Source organism: Excalfactoria chinensis, chromosome 2, assembly GCF_039878825.1.
Source record: "Excalfactoria chinensis isolate bCotChi1 chromosome 2, bCotChi1.hap2, whole genome shotgun sequence".
Lineage (NCBI taxonomy): Eukaryota > Metazoa > Chordata > Aves > Galliformes > Phasianidae > Excalfactoria > Excalfactoria chinensis.
In genome coordinates, this window is record NC_092826.1 from 139,962,014 (window position 1) to 139,987,661 (window position 25,648).

The 25,648-nt window shown below is 43.1% G+C and overlaps 1 protein-coding gene across 1 annotated transcript in view; it reads right to left on the minus strand.

The window, feature by feature from the left end:
* Positions 1-3,837: 3,837 nt before the first annotated feature.
* The window catches only part of VIPR1 (vasoactive intestinal peptide receptor 1), a 102,673-nt gene continuing 80,862 nt past the window's right edge, over positions 3,838-25,648 (minus strand). The window contains exons 7-13 of the mRNA XM_072329814.1: positions 23,706-23,859; positions 22,659-22,719; positions 20,065-20,134; positions 17,068-17,159; positions 12,565-12,694; positions 11,527-11,568; positions 3,838-10,075 (exon numbers count right to left, since the gene is read on the minus strand). Coding sequence (XP_072185915.1) covers positions 9,884-10,075; positions 11,527-11,568; positions 12,565-12,694; positions 17,068-17,159; positions 20,065-20,134; positions 22,659-22,719; positions 23,706-23,859 — 741 coding nt within the window. The 3' untranslated portion in view covers positions 3,838-9,883. The remainder of the gene's footprint in view (positions 10,076-11,526; positions 11,569-12,564; positions 12,695-17,067; positions 17,160-20,064; positions 20,135-22,658; positions 22,720-23,705; positions 23,860-25,648) is intronic.

Here is a 25,648-nt window from a genome sequence, read left to right on the forward strand (position 1 = left end):
AGGCTGCAACTACAAATAATCTTTTCATTTACAAACAGATCCTTGGAAATGTGATGAGCACGAATCAAGGAAGGGGTGAGTTCAGGCTCAGCCAAGAGGACAAAACCAGACATGATTTGGCAGTGGAAGACCAGGCTGAGTAATGTGCACTCGTGATTACTGCTGTCTCAGGGACATCTCTGCGAGCTGTGAGATTTATGTGGACCTTCTCCCATCACAGACCAAAACAAATGGCATTTCATCAAAAAATCTAAGAGTCTTGCTGGAATAACTCCAGAGCAGTCATCTGTTTAGATTCCTATCTGTGAACCAAGTGGGATACACAGAGAGTGGGGTTTAGTAGAGGACTAGATCACACAAGTACTGATTTAGTGGGTCATATACGATGGGATGAAATGAAAAGCTGCATGTAATCCAAACCAGCAATCACACTGCATGCAGTGTTCTTTAAGAACTTCCTCCATCACAGCAGACAGAAGCTACCTTTCTATCAGATGCTCATAACTATTATCTGGGAGCAGGCAAAATGTAAAGAGATATTATGGCTTCTAGCTATTTCATGCTAGAGAGCTTAGAGTTAGGTAGCTGATAAGAAACAGCTGCTGATTAGGCATCCCAGCAACGTAAATCTACAAGTGTTGGAGCAGGCAGATTCTTGGCAGCAGCAGCCAACTCAGTAAGGGACTCTTCTGCCATAACTTTCCTTCCTTTGTAAACTGAGATTCTCATGTGGATTCAGGTAAAAAGGTAATAATTGAGTGCCACCAGTTATCAGTAGTCAGGGAAGGATATACAGACGTGGGTGTTGATATGGCATTGCCCAGGTCCTGCCCACACTTCCCTGTTTCTGAGGCCTTTTATGTTGTCTGCAGGAAAAGTGCAAAATTCTCTATCACTGTTTTCACTTATGCAGCTTCTTGGCTAGAAAACCAGCTTAGAATCTCCTTTTGCCATATTTTTCAGCTGAAATAAGTAGCAGAAAATACACCTGTTACTCAGGACATCAAACTATTGAGGTACTGCAGTCCGAAGCTGAATTGTTCTGTTAGTTCTTGGACAACTAAGTGTACTGTAGTGTATAAGTTTGTCTTGTTTGTCCAACAAGCTTTGCAACTCTCAGACTTCAAGTTAGGGGCTGTTTTTCTTTCTTTCCCTCCTCCTGTCATGGTCAACGTGCAATAAGTGTGTCCTGTAGACTTGTTCTGAAAATACAGAGCAGAACAGATGTCAGTTCCTGTACTCTTGGGCTGTGTGTGATAACGGTCCAAGTCCTTGATCTCAAGTGGGCAGAGCAGAGATATCCTTGAGAGGAGAGGTTCCATTAATAGTAGGCAGGGATGGACTTTGGAAGAAGGGTTCATCACTAAGCACATTGATGGGGAGCTCTAATGCCACGTACACAAACTCTTTCCTGCTCTGATCTTTGTAAGGCCAACTTGGTTCTTAGGATACTACTACGTGGGAAATGCCTTTTCTAGGTGACCTTTCAACTTGCTTAGTTTGGTTCATATGAGCCAGCAGGAAGTTAAGTGCATAGGGAGTTATATTGGTGGGAATGAATCCACTGTGAGTTGTGTTGGAGGAGGAGATGTTAAGACTTTGAGTGTGAACAGTACAAAAGCAGTGACACAATGCCTGGGCACTCTGTGCTGCACTCCCCTGTGATTCTCAGACAGTCCAAAGCCTTTCTAAGCTTGTCTGAAATCAACAGGACTCAACAGGAAGGTAATCTAACAGCTAAAATTGATTCACCACACAGGAAATTGCTGTAGTGTTGTGGAGATCACAAATGTCCTCATCGTAGTATTTTGCCATGGAAACCACAGGGGATCAAGGGAAAAATATGTCATTGCCAGTTTTTTTTTTTTTTAATCACATCTCTTTTTTTTCTTTATTGAGAGTGATGCTTTTGTAGCCATGAAAAGCCACTTCACCGCTGAACTTACACGATGAAGCTCTCAAAGCAAAGCTCAAGAATCCCAGGAGGGGTGGCCCTTGCACAGAGGGTGCACAGCAGACATTTAGGGATGGGCTTTAGGACTTCTTAGGTGACTTTCATCAAAGCTCCTTACATTAATTAATTTCTGGGTAGTGGTTTGACATGCTCACATGGAAGATATTTTTTGGCAGTATGTGATTACCATTGCTTATATAGACACAGAATTAATGCAGTTGGCCAAGCTTCCATTTCCTTGGCCTTGGTATCATGCTTTTTCTGATTTCTGTTTTAATCCACAGAGGGATACAGTAAAAGCTTGTATGCAATATCTTTGCTTCTCAGGATGCCCTAAAGCATTAAACCTTTTGCTTTCAAAAGAAAATGGTTAAGCCACACAGAAAAGAGGGACAGACACAGCAAAGACTTGTCATCCCAAGCTGTAGATTTGGCTTTTATCAGCCATGTGAACAGTGTGTGTAAACCAGCTTAAGGAGGAGGTGAGATGTGGAGCTCACGCTATGGACAAGGAAAAGCTCACTGATTCCTTTCTGCAATGTATTTTTCACTGCCTAATATTCAAGTGCATTAAATAATGTGCCTTTTATAGGAATAATTACTGTTCACTTGCATTTGCCTGCCAGGCAATGCAGAGGAAATCTGATGGTTTGTTGAGTAATAAAGACCTGAAAGACAGCACTACTTAACTGGGAACACAGCAAGGATGAAACACATCAAGCAGAGGCAGATGTGACACCCTTGGGAAAGCAGGAGAGGAGGATGCAAAGCTGAAGTCTGGATCTGATGATCTGGAAACTGCACTGTAATGGATGATGCCCCATGTCATGAAATATGTTTCAGAACGATATTTCAGTGTCCAACTCTGCAGCTGCAACAATTACACGTGTGCAAAAGTATACATACCTACAATACAGAAATAATTTAACACCATATGGCTAAAGTGCCATCGTTGTTGTAATAGTGTGGCTATTACCACCATGAGTGAGTCTCACCTCCAGAAGACATTCAGCCACCTAGATTGTGCTGTGTCGTGGCCTTCATTGCAGTGGTTTTTGGGATCACACATGGTACTCTGTGATCTGGTTAGTACTGAGTCTTCTGGCACAGATGTTCTCAAAGAAGGACTAATGGATGTGTGAGCAGAGCATGCCTGTGTAGCCCAGCCTTCCCTAAGTGAACTATTTGGAGCTGGGAAAGGAAGGCACTGGAGCACAAAGAGGTGAGAATGGAGCACAAGGGAAATGGGGACAGCCTAGACAAAAGGGTTGGGGCTGGGTTAGGTGGGCAAAGGGATGGAGGAAAGTGAGTTAAAGAAATTACTGAAACCAACCTCTTGGATCACCCCATTCCTGGGACTGTTCAGTCTGGAGAAGAGGAGGCTCATGGGAGACCTTACTGCCTTCTCCAACTATCTGAAAGGATGTTGTAGCAAAGTGGGGATCAGACTCCTTTCCATTAAGTTGTGCCAGAAGAGGTTCAGGTTGGATATTAAGGAGTTATTTTCAGAAAGAGAAGTAAGGCATTGGCACAGGCTGCCGAGTAAGGTGGTGGAGTCACTGTCCTTGAAGTGTTAAGAAACACATGGATGTGGTACTGAGGGAAATGGTTTAGAAGACATGCTTGGCCAACCTTTCTGATTCTGTGATTTTGGGAGCCTAGTTGGCTAACCTTGTGAAGCACAAGTTTGTTATGAATAACTCTAGGCTCATTACCTCTTAGAATCAAACAGTCAGAACAATAGGATCAGAGAACCATAGCATGGCTTCTTCTTCATATAGTGTTTTTTTTTTTTTCCTCCACCACTTTTTTCTGTGTCTTCCTCAGAACTGAGAAAAATGAATTAAAGAAATAAAGTTGGAGTATCTCAGACACGACTTCTTCACAATGGTTTTATTGCTTGTTTTCAGCAGTGTCAACCACAGAGAAGAACCTCCTCTGAAACAAGGAGATGAACCAAGTACAAAGGGAAAAAAAAAATAGCCATTTCTTTGCATTTATACAGAGTCAGAACAAAATAAATAACGTCAGGCAAAAGGCCATGAAATAAGGTGGAGATTTCACCTGTGCCGAGCAAGCAGGCTGTTCCAAATACATCACGAGCATCTAGGTACATGAAAATCCACAGAAATGTGGCTTAACTGTGATTCCCTGTTCACAGCCAGTTTTCATCACTCTTTGCTGTCAAGGCATATTTACAGGAGGGCAGAACAGTGGGGACTTAAAGTCTGAATGAGTTGTCGGAGTCACCAAAGAGTTGGTTGGCACCGACTTCTGAACAAGAACAGCCTGATCTGCGTTTGAAACAGAGTATGAAAAATGCAGTCTTGAATTAAAAGTTTTTGTTGTTGTTGTTTTGTTTTTTAAGCTTAATTTATTATGCACAGTATAAAAAATAGGTGACTTTTTGCTTTTTAAATGTGCTCTTCAGCTTTCCTCTACGTACAAGTTTACAACATACACAAAACTGGGGTATAAACCACCAAGTGCTCTACTGGTGCCAGTTTTTGTGTCCTAAAGACCTGGCCCTCAGAACACAACAGGCATTAATTTCCCTTAGAGACCTGCTACACGGTTTCCAGTCCCAATGACTGTCTTACCCCTGTGATTCTGCAGTGTGCTAGAAAGAAGTAGGGTTTTGAATGCAGGGCTCTTCAACACAACGCAATACTGTGCCGAGGAGCAAAGACTGCAGACTTCCAGAGGAAAGGAGGTGGAAGAAGTGGTCTGTTGGCCCAGGAAAGCCATGGTTTTTAACTTTATAGATAGCTAGGGGAAATAACAAGTTCAGTTGTAACTGTATTTCATCACACCAGTGTATAAATATTGGACTTGGGAGCAGGGTAAAAGCTCGTTGATTGAAAGAAAACACATTGAATTTTATGCTGCTCTGTATTTTGAGATGTCTGACTCCAGGTACCAGATTGGGACTTAATTCTTTTCCTTGTAACACCAGTTAGTTACAACCGCACCAGAGCCTCTCCAGATTGACATGGCTGTACATGAAGCCAAGTGCTTGGTCTCCCACTCCTTTAGAGTCATCTACAATTAAGAAGCATTATGGTCCCAACCACCATAAATACTGCTATGAGAAAAGTGCAAAGCTGCATGGAGAGTCATGGAGCCCTGGACTGTGGTCCTTGTCACCAAGAATTTGGCACTTTCACCATTGGTGAAGAGACAGCTGTGTCTAGTCTGACCCCTTCTTCAGCCCAATGAGCTACCTGAAGGCAGAGAGGCCAAGGCATGGCATAGGACACAGGCCATTTACACAGGCAGAGGGGTTAGACCCTTCACCTTGCAGGGAAGATGGGATGATGTCAGGCTCCATACTTCTCATACCACGTGTTCCCAATGACCTTTAACCAAAACAAGTGCTAGAATGAACTTGCGCAGACAGAATGAAATGTGCTTCATAATGACACATGTTGGAACTCCCAGGTCTGAGAGACCTCCTTCTAGTCCAAAAGTATGAGATTCCTTCAAAAAACCTATGGGTTTCTTTTTGCCTTGTTTAAACACCATGCTGATGGAAGAAGGAATGGAGATGGAGATCACAATGAAACATTTCAGTCCCTGCAACAGAGCCAAGCAATATCCACTCCCCAGCTTTCTTTGTAACTTCATTTTGCCTTTTATAAATCAACTGGCAGCTGCCCATTGGACAACCAAAACCAAAACCCATCACAATCCAACCCAACAAAATAAATAAACATCAAGCGTTTCATCTTCTGAGCTTCTTTGGAATCCCTTTTTCATTCCAAAACTGCAGCAATTTTATAAAACAATTTCAAATTAATGCCCTAAAATTCTGTTACAGCCTAGAATTTCTTTTTCAAGCCCTAAACATGGTTATATTTTCATTTCACACTACTTATCAGAGTGCCACAGAGCCATTCAGGTCTCAGCTGGACAGAAATATCTACAGCCTAATGTTAGCATTGCACCTTGCACTTCTAGACCTTGAAAAAGACATTTAATTTTTATATTTTAATTAAAGGGTTTGTAAACAGTTCCTGGCTGAAGGTAAATGAATTATTCTAAAGTCAAATTCCAGTTTCAAGCTTGTGTAAATCAGCATTCACTGTCGCGAACTGAGGAGTGCAAGAGGGGTGAGAATTTGGTGTCATTTCTGTAATGAGTTTTGGGATCCAAACTGATTATCCTCAGTCACGTCTAAAAAGCATAGAGCATCCAGGAATGACTCTTAATCATCTTTTCCACTAAAACAACTCACTTGCATTCACCAGAGTTGCTCCTGTCCCACTGGTCAGGCTCGTACTTGGTGAGAAGCAGCAACAGCTCTGAGCACTGGGTCATTTATTCAGCATTGCTTTAGGACAATATGGTTTGGGTAGTCATTTGGGGCTGCAGTGAGGTCCTCAAACTTCATTTTACTGATGAGTTGGATGAAAATCACATTCAGAGTAGAGGAGGCCAAGCTACCCAGCCAAATTCCTGCACTAAGTACCTAAACAAGGGCCCAATCCAAAAGCCAGAATGGGCAGATAAACTTTCATTCACTTGATTGCTCAAATCCCCAGAGAGAAAAACTCTGATTTCATCACTGACTTCTCTCTTCTCCCAAAATTTGAAGCCAATACAGCTGGGCTGGCAGCTCTGCCGTGCCCATCACAGTACATTCACTTCATCTCTTCATTGACCCTCAACAGCCTAATGGTGATGCAGTTGGATGCGTGGTGATGAACCAATTGTAACAGAGTTGAGTTCTGAAGGAGCTCCTCAGTTCAGCTAAGGGGCTGCAGAAGGCCTTGTTGCATGGGTAAATAAGAAGCCAGACTTTTCCCTGACAGGTCTCTATTGGGCAAAATGATTCCTGCTGGCTTTGGTAAGTGGTTGGTGCTGCCTCAGGTTGGCCCAGGGCTGCAAATGAAGAGGAGCAGTAAATAAAAAGGCAGAAGTCCCTCCTGCAGGTGGAATCACAAGCACAGGGAGGGGAAAAGGAAGGTAAAAAGACAAACACAGAACAAAAATGCACAAGGTGTCTCAGGCTCACAGGCACTGACCACCTCCTACTGCCAGCAGTGGTTCTCCACTTTATTCTCAACAGCTTTGAGCTTCAGTTCCTCTGTTTCTGGTTCGGAAGAGTTGGCATTACATGTGGGAGTCCTCCAGCACCTTCTGCAAGAGTCCTAACCAGCTCTGGAAGCACTCAGAGCAGCAGAACCAGAACCAAGCACCAAACCCCTGCCTCTGATAGCCTCATGAGGATGTTTCTTTGCATTCTGGGAACTGGAAGGCTGATAAGAGAGGACTTCTAGAACATGTCATGGCACTTGGACTCTGTCTGCTAATGATATGGTTTCACTGTAGCATAGCCACTTGGAGATCAGCATTTTACATGGTAACAGGACAAGGGAGAAGATTTTTAAACTAAAAGAGGGGAAATTTAGGTTAGATTTTGGGAAGACATTCTTTACTCCTAAGCTGGGGAGGCACCAGCACAGATTGCTCAGAAAAACTGTGGATTCTCTATCTTTGGAAGTGCTCAAGGCCAGGCTGAATGGGGCTTTGGGCAACCTGGTTTGGTGGGATGTGTCCCTGTCTATGGTAGAGGAGTTGTAACTAGATGATCCTTAAGGTGTCTTCCAACACAAAGCACTCTATGATTGATTTTCTGATTCTAATGAGAACAAAGATCACCTGAGTCTGGCTAGCTTGTAGTCTTACCAGCAGTTTAATACCTGGACCACAGGGAACAGCACAACCATCTTCACAAGTATCTATCTACTCTAGGTTTTCCAGGCTGGGTAGCTGCGGTTACACCATTACAACCTGGAAACCCATGGGTACATACCTACCATTCACAGCAGTTTTATCAGAGTATCTCACATCAACTGACTTCAGTCCTCTGTGCTGTCCTTAGTCTTGAATGTGGGGAAGTATTTTGGCAGCATCCAGCTCAGATGGCAATGGTACAGCTCTGGGGAGAGGTATGCAATGGAAAAACCAGCCCTCAGAACTCAGAAAGGAATGGGATGTCCTGATCTGCAATTCTCCTGGGCTCAGTGTGGTTTGTTGGCAGTGAATATGGGATGCTTGAAGCAAGAAAGCAAACAAGCAAAATAAAACCCCCAAATCCCAAAGACACTAAGTTAAAGATGTTTCCCTTCAAGGAACTACAATTTAATTCAGAAGAAAGAAGAGTCCAGTTGCTGTTAGTGGAAAAGTTGAGATCTCTGAGCTATAAAAGCATTTGTACTTCCTTTTCATGTACACGTATTAATTGGGTGACCCAGACTCCTTCCCAAGGACAGTGATGTAACACGCTGTAGTAGGACAATGGCAGCCCAATTATTCAGTTTACACCTTTGCTTGGCAGAGATTTTCCACCCCCATTGATGTGACCTCATACAATGTAGTTGGGTGGGAAACATCCATGAACATCTGCAACCTTGGGCTATTTTCTAAGGTTGGGATGCACAGCTTGGAGATGTGAGCTCACATGATACCTTGTGAACCACCGGGCAGGTGTGTCAGCACAGGATTTGGTTTCACTCCTTTCCTTCTCCCTTCTACTGAGGAAAGAAAAGAAAGAAAAAATAATAACAGTTCCCTTGGTTCCAGCGATCTCTGTGTACATCCTTCATACAGGGACTGCCCCAATGTGGAAACTAATAGGTCTTCAAAAACGACATAAAATGCACATGTGTCTCTTAAAGATCTAACAGTGCCTTCATCGTAGGATGAAAGCTCCCTGCACAAGCTGAAGAAGAAATCAATTTAATAGCTCCCTCACTCCTTTCCGACTCCTGGAGTGCCAGTTACGTGCTGAGCCAACCTTGTTTTGATGAAAGCAATTTTGCTTGCTGCTCTGAAGCTAATTTTTTCATCTGGAGACCGGCTCCTTATGGCGGGCCTGATTCAATTAAGGATTACAGGGTTCTACATCTTCCCTTTCCTGGCAGTGTGCGCTACACAAGTGCAAACAGATTACAGACCAATTGCTCTCCCCCAATCTCTAACGATGCCGCATGCAGTAATGAACCAAGATCTACAGGTTCAATGAACAAGTATGAAAAACACAGCCATACTCCACTGTTGGCATCTGTACCTGTTTTTTATACATGCAAATCGAGTTCCCTGTTCAGTGAAAACAACCAAACAAAGCACGTCGATGTCCTGAACGCAGCACAGAGAAGGGCATTTTGTGCTGGTTCTTCTCAGCAAGCTGCTCCTCCAGACGGCACCCAAGGGTGCATGGGAAGCTTCTGATAACGAGGATGGCGAGCAATTAGCAGAATACACTCCAACACCAGGGCATCCTCCCAGGGCCTTGCCTGGTGCTGCAGCTTCTTTGCACAGGGCAGGGTGACACTCTGGACTCTCCCCTTCCTGCTTGTGTTCTTCCTGTCCCTTCTCCTTGCAGTTTCCAGCACCATATCAACCACTTCTTAGCGACTGGGCTTTTGGCACATTTATAAGTTTGGATTTTTTTTTCCCCCACTTCTTGTCTTCTTCTCTCTCCTATACTGGCTCATTTAAAACAAACAAACAAACAAACAAACAAACAAACAAACAAAAGTGCAATTTATCTGTTTCAGAGATGCTGGTTCTGGGAAAGCCATCAGTAACTCAGGCTGTTCCCTCCCTTGCACCCAAAATTCAGTATTTATAGCACATTAGGATCTCCCGGGCTCTCCTCAAATGACCGCGACCTTTACTCAGAGTTACCAGCCCCCAGGGGTGCCAACTTAGAGAGAAAGGTCTGGAAAGAGGGAGAGGAAAAGTATTTCTCTGCCTCTTGGCTTGTCTGATCCTGTTCTGGGTGCCAGAGGCTTTTCCAGTTTTTTGTCCTCTGTTGGCTCAAGTGGAGCATGCCATTTCACAAGGATTTGTCCACAGGTAACTGATTCCTGGGGATCCTTCTCTCCCTTGGATGCTCAGTTCTCACAGAGCCTCTCTCCATCACACCAGAGAGAATTCTGCCTGGAAGCTGGAGCACCGACGTGTCTTTGGTGAGCACTTGGTCAGCATGGAGATCTGGGTACTGAAGTTGGTGCCGTTGCTGCCCAAGGAAGGGTGATGGTACTTCATGTCTGAGCCCAGGAACCGCTCCAGGTGCCACCTCCGCCACTTTCGCTTGAGCTCGGCTTGGACCTACATGGTGGAAAGATAAGCAAGTCAGCAAAGGAGAGCATATGTAGGGGTAATAACTATTTTATAGAGGTCACTGAACCCAGTCATATAATGGAGGGATAAAACTGCAGCAAATAAATTCCCTGAGCAGAAATCCTTGAGCTTAAGCAGAAAGATGAGCATGGGGAGTAGGATTCTTCCTACTGCCTTGCTTTTCATAGAGTCGTAGAATCACCAAAGTTGGAAAAGATCCCTAAGATCACTCAGTCCAACCATCTACCTACCACCAATATTTACCCACTAAGTCATGCCCCTCAGTACAACATCTAAATGTTTATTGTCCTAGTAAAAATTGTTTAACTGCAGCTTGTTTGTAAAGCAATCAAGCAAGCTATGCTTTTTGATAGAGGTTACTTGTTCCTACTCAGGGGGTTTACACACATCATTTGGTTTACACCATTCCTGTTCAAACCCCGCACAAATCTGACCACAGTCCCCATCCCCTCATGCAGGCTTTGAGTGCAAAGTTTTGGATCGTGGCATGAATTAAATAAAACATCTCTGTCTGAGGGTCTCTTGGATCAACAAGCACAAGAACAGGAAATTGCAAATGCAATCTCCAGTACTGGAAATGTGGGAAACTCAAGATCAACACCTGTAAGATGGAAATACTTTCACCTAGCACTAGTCTGTGCATAACAAGATACATCAGTCCTGTTTGGGTTTTGGACCATCAGGAAGCCTGTGTGGCAATGCCCTGCTCCAAGCAGGCTCACTAGCTAAGGTCCCTGCTGGAGCTGGGCTCTGTGTGCTGACCACACGGCACCAGCGCAGCTGGAAGAAGGATCAGAGCAATAAGAGAGCAAATTGATTCTGGACACTCTTCCTCTCCTCAGGAAGCTGGAACGCAAGCCCAGAGCACAGCTGTTTCCTTCTTGTCAGTTTATTGAGCTGAACGTGCTCCATCTGACAGCAGCTCCAAGTTCCCAGCTGCTCACACCTTCCCAGTAGACTTCGCCATTTGGGTTTAATCTGTCTCTGCTGAGTTTTCTTCTGGCAGATGGAGCATGGTACGAAAATATCACTGTACTAACAAGACTCCATTTTGGCAGTGGGTCTGATTCTGTTGAGTTTTCAGGCAATTCTAAACCTGAGTAGGGCTTGCAAGATGGGCACATCCTTCCCTGTTTAAGGTGCTCCCTATAGTTCAAGATTTATGTAAGGTTTTGCTGATACCATCTCATGAGTAAAGGAAGGACTCAGCAGCAGTTATTAAAAGTCCAAATGTGTTTATTAATTGTGCTGGGAACTGTCTGGCTAATGGTAGAGTTGTTCTTCTGAGGGGAGTGACTTGACTTGGAAGGTTTAACAGTGTGGTAACATCAGGAATGGGACACTCCTTAATCTGCTCTCCACAATGATTCAATTTGCCTTAGCAGCAAATATTAACCAAACAACATTGTTGATCTTACCTCCCCATTGAGAAAACAGTAGAGGACAGCCACCACAAATCCCTAGGGGAAAGGAGAGAACAGGCTTTTAGAAACTCCTAGTTTATATTCTTGTTGATCACAACCCAAGCCCACTGCAGCCCTGGAGAAAGTGTGTAGCGTCAGGGAACTGCTAAAGTGCCTCTTACATACCAACTGGTCACATTTTCCCTATAAAAGGAGAAGAGGTAGGTTGGTTAAGGCACCTTGGGGCAGATGCAAGGCTCTGACTTCAAGGCTTGCTCCAGATTGGTGCTTAAATCCATCAGGAATCACTTCAGCTCTAAGTAGGACACCTGGCCATTCAATCTTAAGCATTGAAGGCAACTTAGGGGGTTACTAGAGGCAGCTTTCCTGGAGACTGTGAGAACACAGAGTGGCTACAGCTGCTTGATGGATGGATGCAATTGCACAAACAAGTGCTTTCTGTTCATGCAGCAGCAAGGCCAAGGTAAACAGCCCAGTGCTGGGTGTGAATGAGGTGAGGCTTGTGGGAAGGTGCACAAAACAAACTCCATCAAGAGTTTCCTCTGAATTAATGCATCCTCATGGGAAACCTGCCTCCTACTCCAATAAACTGCAATCCTACTTGGGCAGGCTTTGGAGGCAGAACTTTGTTGGCAGAAGAGATAGTTCATGAAAGCCAACTGATCATAGACTAGGATGCCATTAAAGGCCACAAAGACTCTTCCTGAAGGCTATTCATCACGTCTTACTGTGTTAATGATATCTAAACTGGATGAATGTGTTTGATTTTATCTCCTAAGTCCAAAAAGCCCTGGGGGGGACTAGCATATAGAGGTGTGTTTCCTTTCCAGGTGCCTAAAACAAGGAGAGACAAACTCCTAGTAAAGTATATATAAATATATAGGTAAAATATAAAATTATCTTCCACTCTTACCAAGGTGGAGTGAGTAGCTTCTTCAAAGGCACAGGACCAACACTGGGCATGTCTGGGAAAGCCCAGGTCACAGGTTTGGTTATTCCTTGGACTAAGTGTTGGTCTACACGGTGACTTACCTGGAATGATCCAACCACGAGCTCAAAGACCAGCTTAACTTCTGCTTTGAAATTGTCAGGGAAGAAAGCAAACATGATGTAGTGAATGCCAAAGAGAGGGATCAGCAGCAAGGTGGACTTGGCCAGTCTCCTGTTGGAAAGACAAACATGAGTCATAAGGGGAGAGGAAATAAGAGCTAAAGGATAAACTTATAAGAAATCCTGCAGCTGAACCTTATGCAACCCTGAAACTTTAAACTGCTGCATGCAGTACCTTTTTGCTGATTACTAGGACCATGATGGGGTGGCCATGGACAGTAAATGCTTCTTTTGTTAGGATATGAGATGTGAGCCACCTATCCTGAGGTCCAAGCTTTCAGTAGCAGCCTCAAGCGAGGCAATGTCAGCAGGCTGCCCTTACCCACTAAGCAGAAGTGGGTGGGCTATACTGAAAAGGGGAGCTGTTCCCCATTGTGTACTCTCCCCAAGATTTTTCTAACAACCTGGGCTGGGATATGATGAAACACAGAGGCAGACCTTCTGCTGGGCATGGTCAGTTACTAGATACAGCAGTTCACAGAACAAAGGACTGTGCTGGGAGCACTTCCATGTGTTCACTTTCCTCCTCATGATCAGCTCTCAAAGAAATACACATCTTCAGCTGAGGGAGAGCAATCAGCCCTAGTTTGTTTCCCCTGCATACTGCAGATGGCTGGTGAATTCAGATGTGGTGACAATGTAAAATGTGCTGTCTTTGTTCCCCGTAACTTCAATGGAGGTATTTCTTTCTTCCCTCCTGCTGGAGATCTTTTTTCATTTCTACAAGCTAAACCATTATCTAGTGTCTTCTTTGTTTGCTTAGGATTTCTGAAAATTACAGCTTCTGGGAGAGAAATGGTATGTTTAGCTCAGAATAATGATAGGCTATTGCACAATGAATGTCTCCAAAGGAGGGGGATGAACAGGCTTAGTGCTTAATGGCATCAGGCTGGGTAATGAGTGGTCTAATTAGGAAGAGATGATAACTTATTAAATCTAATCATTATTAGAATCTAGCTGACAAATAATAATAATAATAATAAAATAAAATAAAAAGGAAATAAAGAACTTCAGGATGCTTAAGGGTTCTCTCGGTCACCCATATCCTTCTGCATCCCCCTCTCCCAAAGGCTTCTGGAGAAACCGAAGCTTCGGCAAAGGTGTTGGAAACACTTGTTCTTCCATCTACAAACCCTTCAGGTCCCATCTGGCTCAGTCTCCCCAGACTATCTTCATTTATTTGCCATCTGTATAGACCCACAGTGAAGGCTGATGTGCCAGCATTATGCAGACGATGCTCATCAGCTCATCATTGCATCTCCCAGCAGACCTTTCCAGCTTTCCTTGGGCCATGCCCAAAGACAGTTTGATGTTAAAACTCTGCTTGGAGGCTGTGGCTTCCCATGGAATACCTACTGGCTGCAACTCATTCCAGGCAAATGGAATGCCTGTAGGAAGCAAGGGCTGTCACTGTCATGAACTAGCCTATGAGCAGGGCCCATAGACTAACCCTTAAGAGCTTCATCCTCCAGTTTGCACAACACCTCAAACCAGTCTCTTTCTTCCAGCAATAAGCTTCCCAGAAGACTGAGTGATGTTTTGCATTTTATGTCATCTTTAAGGCAAGGTCTGGCTCCATAATATTGGAAAAATCCCCCTACAAATTGCAACAAGGAAACGAAAATTGTCTTCCGTATGTCATGACGGGTTTCTCCCAGGTGCAGTAGACACAAATGCATGGGAGGCTGTCTAAGGCTGGTTAATATTACCTGAAGGAAGCTATGCTTCTCAAAAAAATTAATTACCTTCTCCTGTCACAGAGTGCACTTCTAATACCTATCCTCTCTGACACAGTGACAGATGATTTAGGAAAAACACTTCTCCACTATTCAGTGCTGCACCCATTCCTCTCCTTAGGAATGCTAAGAGTTAAACAACATTTTGCTCCTGAACACATAATAGAAAGTTGCCCAGAAAACATGGATGATAATATTGAACTACGAACATGCACAGAATGGGATGAGATGAATTTTGCTCAACGTTTCTTCTGCAGAAAATAAGATGTTTTCTTCTATTTGCCCCAAATGTTGCTGTCCTGCTCTTGCACAAATCTCTGTCATTTGCAGAAAACAGTTTTGGGAGACTCGTTTTCACAATTTGTGACATATTAAAGCCCAGCTCACTATCTGTAGCATTAATGAGTGAGTGAATCAGCAGTGTACCTGAATTCCCACCCTGCAGCTAAACTGAAACTATTTGGAGCTGACCAATACTATCGACGTATCAACACATTATTTCTAAAACATAAACAATATAAAGTAAACAAGAGGAGGAGGAAGAAATGGAAATGAGGGATTCCCGGTGTTGTCACTTTAAAGCCTATTTATCCCAGATGTGTCAGGAGGAACCAGAATGTATCATTACCAACAGGTTTTGGTAAGCTCTCTTGGGTCCTTCAGGCCAAAGCCCTGATGCAGCATTTCAGTTTAACAGGGGTATGACTTATAAAAGGATCCAGACTGCAGATTACATGCCTAATCATAGAATCACAGAATCACCAAGGTTGGAAAAGACCTCAAAGATCATCTAGTCCATCCATCCACCTACCAATTAATGTCATTTATAAAAGGATCTGGATGATGCCAGGTGTCTCTACAGCTAGCTGTCTAAACACTAAATGTTAAGGACCCTTGGTGGGATCCAAACTTCAAGTTGAGACTCTTAATATTAATTTCTACAGGAGACTACGGTGCCTCATGTCTCATTGCAGTCAATTGTCAGTAGAGACTTTCAGACATATCAGTGGAGTCTGGTTGTGTATGTACACAAGTTATACACAAGTCTCCCACAGGTGCAATGTCCTATATGCCAGATCCAGACAAGCAAATCAAACATGCTAAGGCATCTGGTATGGCTTGGACACCTATATGTGACTTATTCATGCCTGAATGGAGCTGAGATTTTTTTCCAGATGGACGAGGAAGGTGAAGAACTGAAGATGTGAAGATCATTCATCCTTCTGCAATTGGTTCCTATTTGGCAGGTTAACATGGGGAAGCCTTTGTTACTTACTGCCCTGTCATGCAAGGCTTGTTTACCAGGCAAAGAAGATTTACTGGTAATTCGCACTTCACTGGAAAATAAGTAGAAAAAAAGCTGTGAGCTCAAAGCTCAGCATGACCTGCTAGGTAATCTGGGCATAACCCTTCTGATGAGTGGTTGGCAGTACTTCTAGAGAGATGAACAGGAGCCAACTGCCCCAGGCTGCTGCATAGTAAGTACTAGAACATATTTCAATATGATGATTTAATCTATCCACCTGGCTAAAGCTGCTGCAGTCCTGGTTTTGGGAAGATACATTGCCCAACTTGAAATACATAGAGATGCGATATAAAACACGGGTCTGGTAATGTTGGTGTATTATGATGATGGAAAAAGAAATCATCAGCTTTGTATGCTGCAGGGAGAAATTAAGGTGAAATACTGAAATTTTCCTATATAAATTTGACAATCTCTAGGAGATGAAATACATAATTTACCATCACTAGAGAAAAAGACACAGAGACGTGGTTGGTCTGTATTTCAGGGCTATATTGGTTATAAGCCTTCCAGCTTGCTGAAGGATGAACTGAGTCCACATTCTTCGAAGTAAACATCTCCCTCAAAAAGTAGAGAATATTTTATGAACAGTGAGCAGGTAGACACTGCTCCTTTTCCTTTTTAGTTATTTAGAAATACTTCGATAAATATCCAGGTTATTTGAAAGGCTAAGCCAGGACAGCCACAGGAGGTAAAAATGAGATGATGTTGTCTGAACTTTGATTTTATTTGCATTGAAGATGTAAGAAATCCATATGGAGAAATGGATTTCTTGTAGTTTTAAAATGCTGCATCAAGGACCAGCCTAACACAGACAAATTCTGACTTCACTTGCATGTTGTTCATTACAAAGAGCCCCAGGACAAAAGCTAGATGATAAGCAAAACTTCTCAGACAAATTTATTTCTCAAGAGCAAAGAGAAATGAGTACATTAGGGATGGATTAATGCAGTCTTGTTCAGGAGACTTCTTTAGGGCATGGGAAAAAATGGCCATAGATTCTACTGAATGCATGGATTTTCTCAATTTATACTTTGAAAAAGTGAGTTGAGGGCAACTGCTTCAGATAAAAATGCCCCTATACTGTAGATGGAGACTCTTCGTTCTTCATCAGGGTCCCCTGGCCTTCAGGATCCAAAAAATACTGATTAAATATTGAATATACAACAGAAAAGCTCTTTCTGTTTCACAATCCCTACTCTTTCCCTCATGCCCATCAGCAAAAAAGCCCATTTCCTGACTTCTGATCATCTTTAGCAAGTTAACAAATACACAATTCTGATGAGGAAAAACGCAGACAGATGCAGTACTTCGACTAAGTGCCAAACAGGTTTTGCAAAACCATATAATACTGGAAAAAAAAAAAAAAAAAAGCCCAGGACTTACGAATACTGGCTGGTTTCATTGTGTCCGACATCTGGGGAATGCAACTTCTGGACTAAGATACGGATGATACAAATGAAGAGAATGAAGTTCACCTGTTGGGATGGAGAGAAACAGGAAAAAGAAAGATATAAGTCACTCTCCCGCAGCTCTGTTCTGCAGTGAAAAGAAGAAATTGTTAAAGGGAGGGGGGGGTGCCTTTCACTGAAATATTTTTGCCACGGAGCAAGCTGTTGTTAAAAAGCCAAGAGCAGAGAACCCCACTCTAGGAGCACACAGTAAACCGACACAGGATGGCAGCCATCTTGGGCCTGACATCAGCCTGCTTGGGACTTTGTGTCATACATCCCAAGTATGATGATGTCAAACCCATAGAGCACAGCTATGCACGACGTCCTGCTGCGCGGGGGAGCGCCGACGACAGGGTGGGAAAAAGAGCCTTGGGAGTTAGTGGAGCGACGGACATCAAAGCCCTTGGGAGACGGTGACATGGGACCGGCTGCTGAGCGTGTCAAAGACTAAGGCAGTGAGCCAAAGAAATCAAAACAAAACATAAAGCTGTATCCACTTAGGCAGGTCTCTGCTCAATGCTGATGGGCATTCTTCTCTGGAGAGAAGTTGGAGACAACGGATAACAAGTGTTACACCTCACCAGCACAGTGGAACGTTCCTTCTCCTATTAGGTTAGACCAGAAGGATCTACCTACTAAACAAGAACTGCTTCAGTAAAATACTCAAGCAAAGCTAGCCTTGTTTTCTATCAGAGGTGTAGAGCTATGAATGGCAATTCCTACAAAGTACATGGGATGAGTTGAACAAAAACTTACTGGCTTCTAAAATCCTACTCACTGAACCATGCTGTTATTCATGCAACTCATCCAACAGAAAAGTGAAGATGGATCCTTGTGGCCTTAGTCTAGTTTAGTTTCCTTATAGTCTAGTTCAGTTTCTTCATCCTTTCATGTTTAGTGAATGCACAAAGGATTCTGATTTTTAAGATATGTACAGGCTGGAAGGAATTGTGTCACAGCAGCCAATCTGATTTCCTGCCAAAACAAATTATAACATTTCCTCCAGCGGTTCTCAGGTTTATATCAACAACAGGTGAATGCAGCAGACTAAAGCCCATTTCTCATTTAGACAACAGCTCTTTTTCCAAGGCTAAGAATGACTGGAAATTAATTATATTTCTTGGTTATGATGCATTGCCTAATCATTCTTTATCTGCCCCATGACATTTATCATAGCTTCTGTTCATATTTATTTGCTTACAAAATGTTTAGCATCTGACTTGATGGCAAGTACAATTTATCAGTCCAAAATAGAATTAGCTAGATCTATTACTCTAATGAGCATTGATAGCACACAATCTGCACCACTGCAGGTAGGATCAGAGCTGCTTCCCAGTCTCCTGCCATAAATTAAATACTGTGTTGGCTCATCATGGTTAAGAGCAAATATGGGCACAAAAACAGGTGGAGTGTGACTTAAAGGCTTAGTACGGCCTTAGCATTGCATGGTAGAAGATACGGCTATCAAACAACTAAAAAAGTTCAGATTATTTTTCAACCTAGAATAGAAGTAAAGGCACTCGATCTATTCTCAGTGTTTAACTCTTCAGGTTGGAAAGATTTTTCTAACATTTAACAATATATATATATATATTTCTTCCTTCAGCTGATGCTTATGCTTTATTCCAGTGTACATGTGGAAATTGAATGATTCCTCCCTGCAGAAATCTGCTATTCATCATATAGTTGTTATCATGGCCTTCCTTCATGACAGATTTATATGATACCTGCTAAAGCAAAATCAGATAATTGCCAGGTAGATTTTGTTCGGTAATGAGGAAATGATTTACTGACCAAAAGAAAACATGGCATCAATGATCCTGGGAGAGTATGGTGTATTTCTGCACCAAAAGGTGATTTCAGGACAGGAAAATACAATTTATGTCTTTTGATGATGCCATAAATATTTTGAGCTGTGTCATCTAAGTATTTTATTTCCTCACATTCCTTGAATAATAAGTAATTATTCAAACTGCTTTAGTTGGGAATTCCTGTATGCTACAGAAAAGGCCTCCTTGCAAAAGGCATAATGTATGTGGAATAAGAAGAATGTATGTCTAAGAAAAGACTTCACTTTAAAAGAATCACATTTGCTTTGATTTCTGCTGCATTCTTTTCCTTCCCTTCCAACGTGTGTTTCTTGATTTGAGAAAACTCAAAGCTAAGTTTATCTGAAGTTCATTTTTCAAGTTTTGGCTCTACATTTGGCAAAGGAAACATAATATTCACCAAGGATGGAAGTACTCAGTTCCTCAGAGGAGTCATGATTCCTGCATTCAGAACTGATCTGATCTGGATAAGTAATAAGTTAAGCACCTTTGCTGATTTACATGGAAATTAGCCAAGCTTCCTAAGAACCTACTGCAAAAACACATAGGTGGGATCCAGCTTTGTGCTGGATGCTACAACTAGAGGCTAATGCTTGTGGGGATTCATCTAGCTAGCTAGACGTTTATGATAAGACTTATCCCATATTACTTCACACTGTCTACATCTGCAATGGAACAAGTCACCCTGGGCTGTAACCTCAGTGACAGAAAAACTCATGGCAAAATTCAGCAGTTCTAATTTAGACATACATCAATTCATTAGACAAAATGGCTTTTTCCTGGCTATCCAAGCATGTTCCTTGATCTCCTCTGGCTATGTGCTCCCATGGCTACCAGAGCAAATGGATGAGATGGAGCTGGTCTGGCTTACACGGGCTCCATCTTGGGCGCCCCATCACTCAAGCTCTTCCCACAACGTTTAAGTCAGTGTTTAAAGATAAAGATGCTTATCCAGAGGCTGAGCTTCTTATCCCAAGACAGACGTTCAGTACACAATGCAATGTTATCTGTCAGTGCATTTTACATGGATCAAGGCACCTCTACCCCTTCCCCCCAGTTTTGTATTAAAGATGGCTTTGAAGAATATCTTGATACTTTACCAAAATGGAGACCAAAATAGGAGTTTTAATGATCCACCAGATTGGGGATTCTATTATTTCCTCCCAGCACCTAAAAAGCAAACAAACAAACAAATAAATAAATAAATCAGTCTTAAAACATCAATAAAAAAAAAAAAAGCAGATCTGTTACCTTTCAGGTACTTTGCCTAAATCATAGAATCATATAATTGCTTAGGTTGGAAGACACCTTACAGATAATCTAGTTCCAATCCTCTGCCATAAGCAGGGTTCCCCCCCACCAGAGCAGGCTGCTCAGGGCCCCATCCAACCTGGCTTTGAACTTCCCCAAGGACGGGGCACCCACATTCCCTTTGGACAGCAGTGCCAGGGCCTCACCACCCTCTGAGTAAAGAATTTCTCCCTAACATCTCAGCTCTTCCCTTTCAGTTTAAAGCCATGACTCAGTGTCCTATCCCTATTAGTCTGTGTTAAAATGATGAAACTGTGCACATGCAATTATGTGAAAAGGACTAAAACTGGTGTGCATGAATTGGGAAGAGCTGATGACTTTTGCTGCAGTGGTTTTTAGCACTGGTAGGTAACATTTGCCCCAGATACAAGGCTGTGGATGTTTTTCTCCTTGGTAATGGAATGGGCTGGAGAATGTCCCTGTTCGCTGCAGGGGAGCTGGAACAAACAACCTTTAAAGGTCTTTTCCAACTCAAATGGATCTATGAATCTATGTTGTGTCAGGGTGAATGTGGGCAAGGATGGAGATATGCTTAATTTTCCCTACAGTGAGGTCTCTTCCAAAGAAGTGTTATCAGAATCACAGATTAGAGAGGTCTGTAATGCTGTCCATCATCACAGATAGGGATTTCTCTGAGCACAAAGTAATTGGCCCTGCTGGAAAAACAAACATCCCCTTCTGAAAGAGATGACAGAAGGTGTGGTGGGATTAGCCCCAGTAAATCCATCTAGATGCATCCAAGCTATACCCAGGCTGTGACTGGCTTCATCCTGAAGTCAGAATGGTCAGCAAACCACACCACTCATCTACTTAATCCAGAAGTGCATTATAAAGCCAACAAGGAAATGACAGAATAGAAATAAACTGGAAACAATACTGCTGAAAATTGATACTGCTAGGAACACACTTCTATGAAGCCCTCAGAACAGTCAGGTGATGAAGAGCACATTTTCAAGAGTGCATTCATGACAAATGGTTGGCATTCATGTTTGAAACAGGTTATTTGAGCCCCTCACTGGTTTGGCTGCCTTCAGCCCATCTAACTAGAAGTGATGACAGCACAAATAAAGGTAGCTGAGAGGGAGAGGCACCTCTAGACTGCAGTTCCTGAGACCTTCTGCTGGTTAAAGAACTGGCTGGAGGGCTGGGCCCAGAGTTTGATGGTGGAGTTCCATCCAGCTGGCAACTGGTCTTGAGTAGTGTTCTGCAGGGGTTGGTACTGACCTGTTCAGTACCATTATTGGTGAGTTTGACAAGGGGACTGACAGTATCCTTATTAAGTTTGCAGATGACATCAAATTGGAAGGAAATTTCAATCTGCCAGAAGTCAGGAAGACACTACAGAGGGATCCGGACAGGCTGAGGCCAATGGGATGAGTTTCAACAAGACCAAAGGCCGGGTCCTGCACTTTGGCCACAACAATCTCAGGCAATGCTACGGGATTGGGATCTACGTTAGGTATTAACATATCCTGTAAATTCACACTGTTTTACTTGGCACAAAAATGGAGAGCTTTAAAGTCTCCACTGCAAAGCAGTCTGCATTTTTATTAAGAATTACTGGAGCAGAGTGGGAATATGTAGTAAGAAGAATCAGTAGTCAGAATGGTTAAATCCTTTGGTCTCTATCTCCTTTTATATCACAGGGCTATCAATCTCATTTTATAGCACAGACTCATTTATTAACACAGTAAATAAGGTCAGTTTTTATGCAGATAGAGTGAGACCATAGAAGAAGTCAGCAGTCCTAAGGAAATGTGTTAGCATGACTATACATCAAAAACACAAGGAAAAAATCTGAGCTGCTTCCCTTACTGAAATAAGGACAAATCAGGGCACGTTTGGAGAGAGTCTGCAAGGGAGAAAATGGAATTAACCATGTGCTGTAAATGCATGATGCAAGGGCATGCACAGCGAGTGCATAATGAGCATCTGAATCTGTGATTCTCTGCAGTGTTTTATCATAAAAGCATTTCAAACTACTCCAGTTTGACTACTTGAGTCAAAGCATGACGGATCAGATCCTGTTTACTTGCATATATCCTTGCCTAGCTCAAACATGTGCCTCATTTGCTTACGTATACTCTATCTGCTTCTTACATAAAGTGTAAAAGGCAACTATTAGGTTAAAGAGGATAGAGAACAGATCCAAAGATCTGCCTGAAAAAAAAAGATCAAGAGTTTTCAGAGCTTTTCTATGGGAGTTAATGGATGTGTTTACAAGGTTTCTGTTGTGCTTGAGTATGTAGGGTCAGTTCTGTAGGAGGCCAAGCTCTGCTTGGAGCACGGATCTCAAGGGAAGAAAAGGGGACAGTGGGGGGGTCTGCTCACAAACCTGCATATATGTTCACAGCAGGAAAGAAAAGTGAGTCCACAGGCTTACCCAACATTGAAAAAGTAAATCCTGACGACCGTCCAAGCAGTGATGAACACAGAGGGGGCACCTGGTGACAGGAGAGATGGTGTTAGTGTCACAAATCATGATGCATGTTTTCATCACTGCTCCTCACTCCATGATGGTCTGCCTGAGGAGAGCAGTCCTGTTCCATCTGTGTGATCCCTTTTTCCTCTTTCTCTGTTTGATGTCTTTGATTAGATTTAGATTGGAAACATCCCAGGAAGGAAAGGTCTGTTTGTTCTGTGTTAATCACAGTATTCCTTATTAACAGATTTCCAAGTGCAATGGTAGTGCAAACATGTCCAAGCTATTAATTCTTGCATAATCCATTTCAGATCCACTACTGATGCTCTTGCAAATGACGGATGTTTGAAAGGCCAAAAATCCTTCCAGTATCCATCATTGCTCTTCTTCACCCAAAGAACCTCAGAACACATTACCAATGCAAAGTATTTCCTTTGATTTTAAATCATGCATTTCTCTTTAAGACCTTTCAGATGCACTGTGCTGACAGGATCTCTGCACAAGGCAGGTTTGAAGAAAGTCTGACCTGATGCAGCTGAAACCAGGCCTGCTAACATCACCTCCTCCTACACTTATAGCACAGAGAACTGCCTCTCTTCTGCAGTGTGAACCCGAGCGTAACTCCTGTCACTTTGAATGGAAGTTACTGTACAGCTAACTGACCAAACCCTGAGTCCAGGCATACCCTTGCAAATGACACAAATGCTTTTTTCTCTTCCTTTTCGAGACTATTCCCTTCTCTAATTATTTCCCAGTTTCAGCTACCGAGAGCACAGAACAGAAAGCCTTTTTAGCTTGCTTATACATACAAATCAAATAGGGGTTTCAGTCCAAAAGTCCTTTGAGACACTGAGGTGCTCAACTATCTATGAATCAAGCACAAACAGAGCTCTTAAATACTTTTGAAGGTTGATGCTGTTAAGCTCCTCTGACCACTGGGGATTAAATTGCTGTTAAAAATGTCTGCCAGGGTCACCTCCTGGTATTCAGGCCTGAGAAGATGCATACCCCAGCCAATTAAGATGTACCACCAGAAGTACTTCCTCTCTGAAAAGAATGAGATGACCAACAGGGTGTGAAGATACAACCCTTCCACCAGCAGCCAGAAGAAGTTGGCCATGACACAGTACTGGAAGAAAACCATCATGGCTTTGCAGCCTACCTGGAAGAGAAGAAAGGAAGAAACAGTGGTGATCTGTAATGCGTTTCCATTGTGAACACCCCAAATTCCCAGCAAACCTTGCCCTGTGTGTAACTTTGAGATTCCTTTTCTGCAGCCTTTGAAGGCTTTATGGGATAAGCTCCATGGGAAGAGCCAAAAGGCCTGCAAAGCCTGCCTGGGGACAGGCTCTGGCTGTTTGGCAGGCATTAACCAACACACGAGAGTGAGATTCTGAACTGAGATCAACCCAGTGGCTCATTTATGGCACAACCCACCCACCCCTGATTCAGCATGATGGAGGTGATCTGCAATGGAGAGGAAACAAGAAGAGGTGATCAATTTTTATGCTACTTGTGCTCTTTCTGGGCCAGAGCATGAAGATCCATTTAGCAGCATTTCCTCAGTGCTCTGCATTTGCACCATAGTGAATTTAGAGCAGTAATTTATTTACACAATTGACAAGTTCACACATCCCCCCGCTCCTCTCTCCTGCTGAAAACAGTTGCTATGAAACATGATAGTTAAAAAAAAAATAAAAAAGGAAAAAAAGACATAAAAAGTGTTTTCTCGATGCCATATGTTTGGAGAGAGACTTGTCCCCACTGATTGCTCAGAATTAACTCACCCCTCCCCTATCACCCATTGGTATGTCACACTGGGGTCCTTTTGGCCTCCTGCTTATCAATTTATATGCACATCAGCTGCCTGCTGCAAGGCAGATGGCACAAGCAAAGACTTGCTGCGGGGTGGTGATGGGGGAAAGTGGAGGCAGAGCAGTCAATTCACTCCTAGGCAGAGAAGGTAATACTGAGCTGAGCTGACAAGGGCTTGGGATGTGTCATCCTCCTCCCTAGGTCATCCCTCTGCTCTGTTTCTTTCCTGCCTATGTGTGCATACGAGTGACGCTCATTCCTTTCATCCAAAGCCTGGGCCATCTGCAGACAGTGGGGATTTGCTGGTGGGAGTGCATTCAGCGGTGTTTAGACCATCGGAGATCCAGACAACACTGTCAAGAACATTGAAGGTATGATCTGCCTCATCCACAGATAAAGCAAGGCTGATGTATTGTAAAAATACCTCTTTCCCCACCAACCACAGAGTTAATGTGGAGAGATTGATTTGTCTTGCAAATTAAGTGCCTGGGATTCTTGCTGTCTTTACTTACGCTGGGTAGGTTTGTACCAGAGCAAATATCCCTAAGAGAGATGCACTTCTACTGCTGACTGCTGTGCTTGAACCCTCTCAGCCAGCCAGCTCAGTGGCACATTCAGAAATCACCCCTTCCTGGCTTTTGAGACATCTCATCCTTATTACATGCGGCACTTCGTAACGGGTCTCTTCCCTTCTGATCAGTCGTGTTCAGACTCAGAATGGCTGTTATGTTGCTGGGAAGCAAAATCCATGTTTATCCAAGCTGCTTTACCCTTTAGGTGACAGGCACTAGGCAGAGATGAGCTATACCACCTCACAGAAGAATTCTTTCACGAAGATCAGACCCAATGACACACTGGTGTGAAAAGACCAGTAGGAATGATGTTTAGAAAAGACATTTTCAGCAGGAAAAGCAGCATTACAACACTGCTTGCTCGATTTTCTCCCATCCTCTACCTCATCTGCAACCCCATCTTCCTCTAGGTGACTTGCACTGCTTGTGTCCGCATGAGATGTTGCAGTGAGATGGTCTACCCAGCCTTCATTGATGTCTTATTGACTCAATTGGTTCCTGTTCACTTCCCATCTTCAGGACTACATTAGCCACAAGCTATTTGCTTTTTCCATGAAGGTCTCC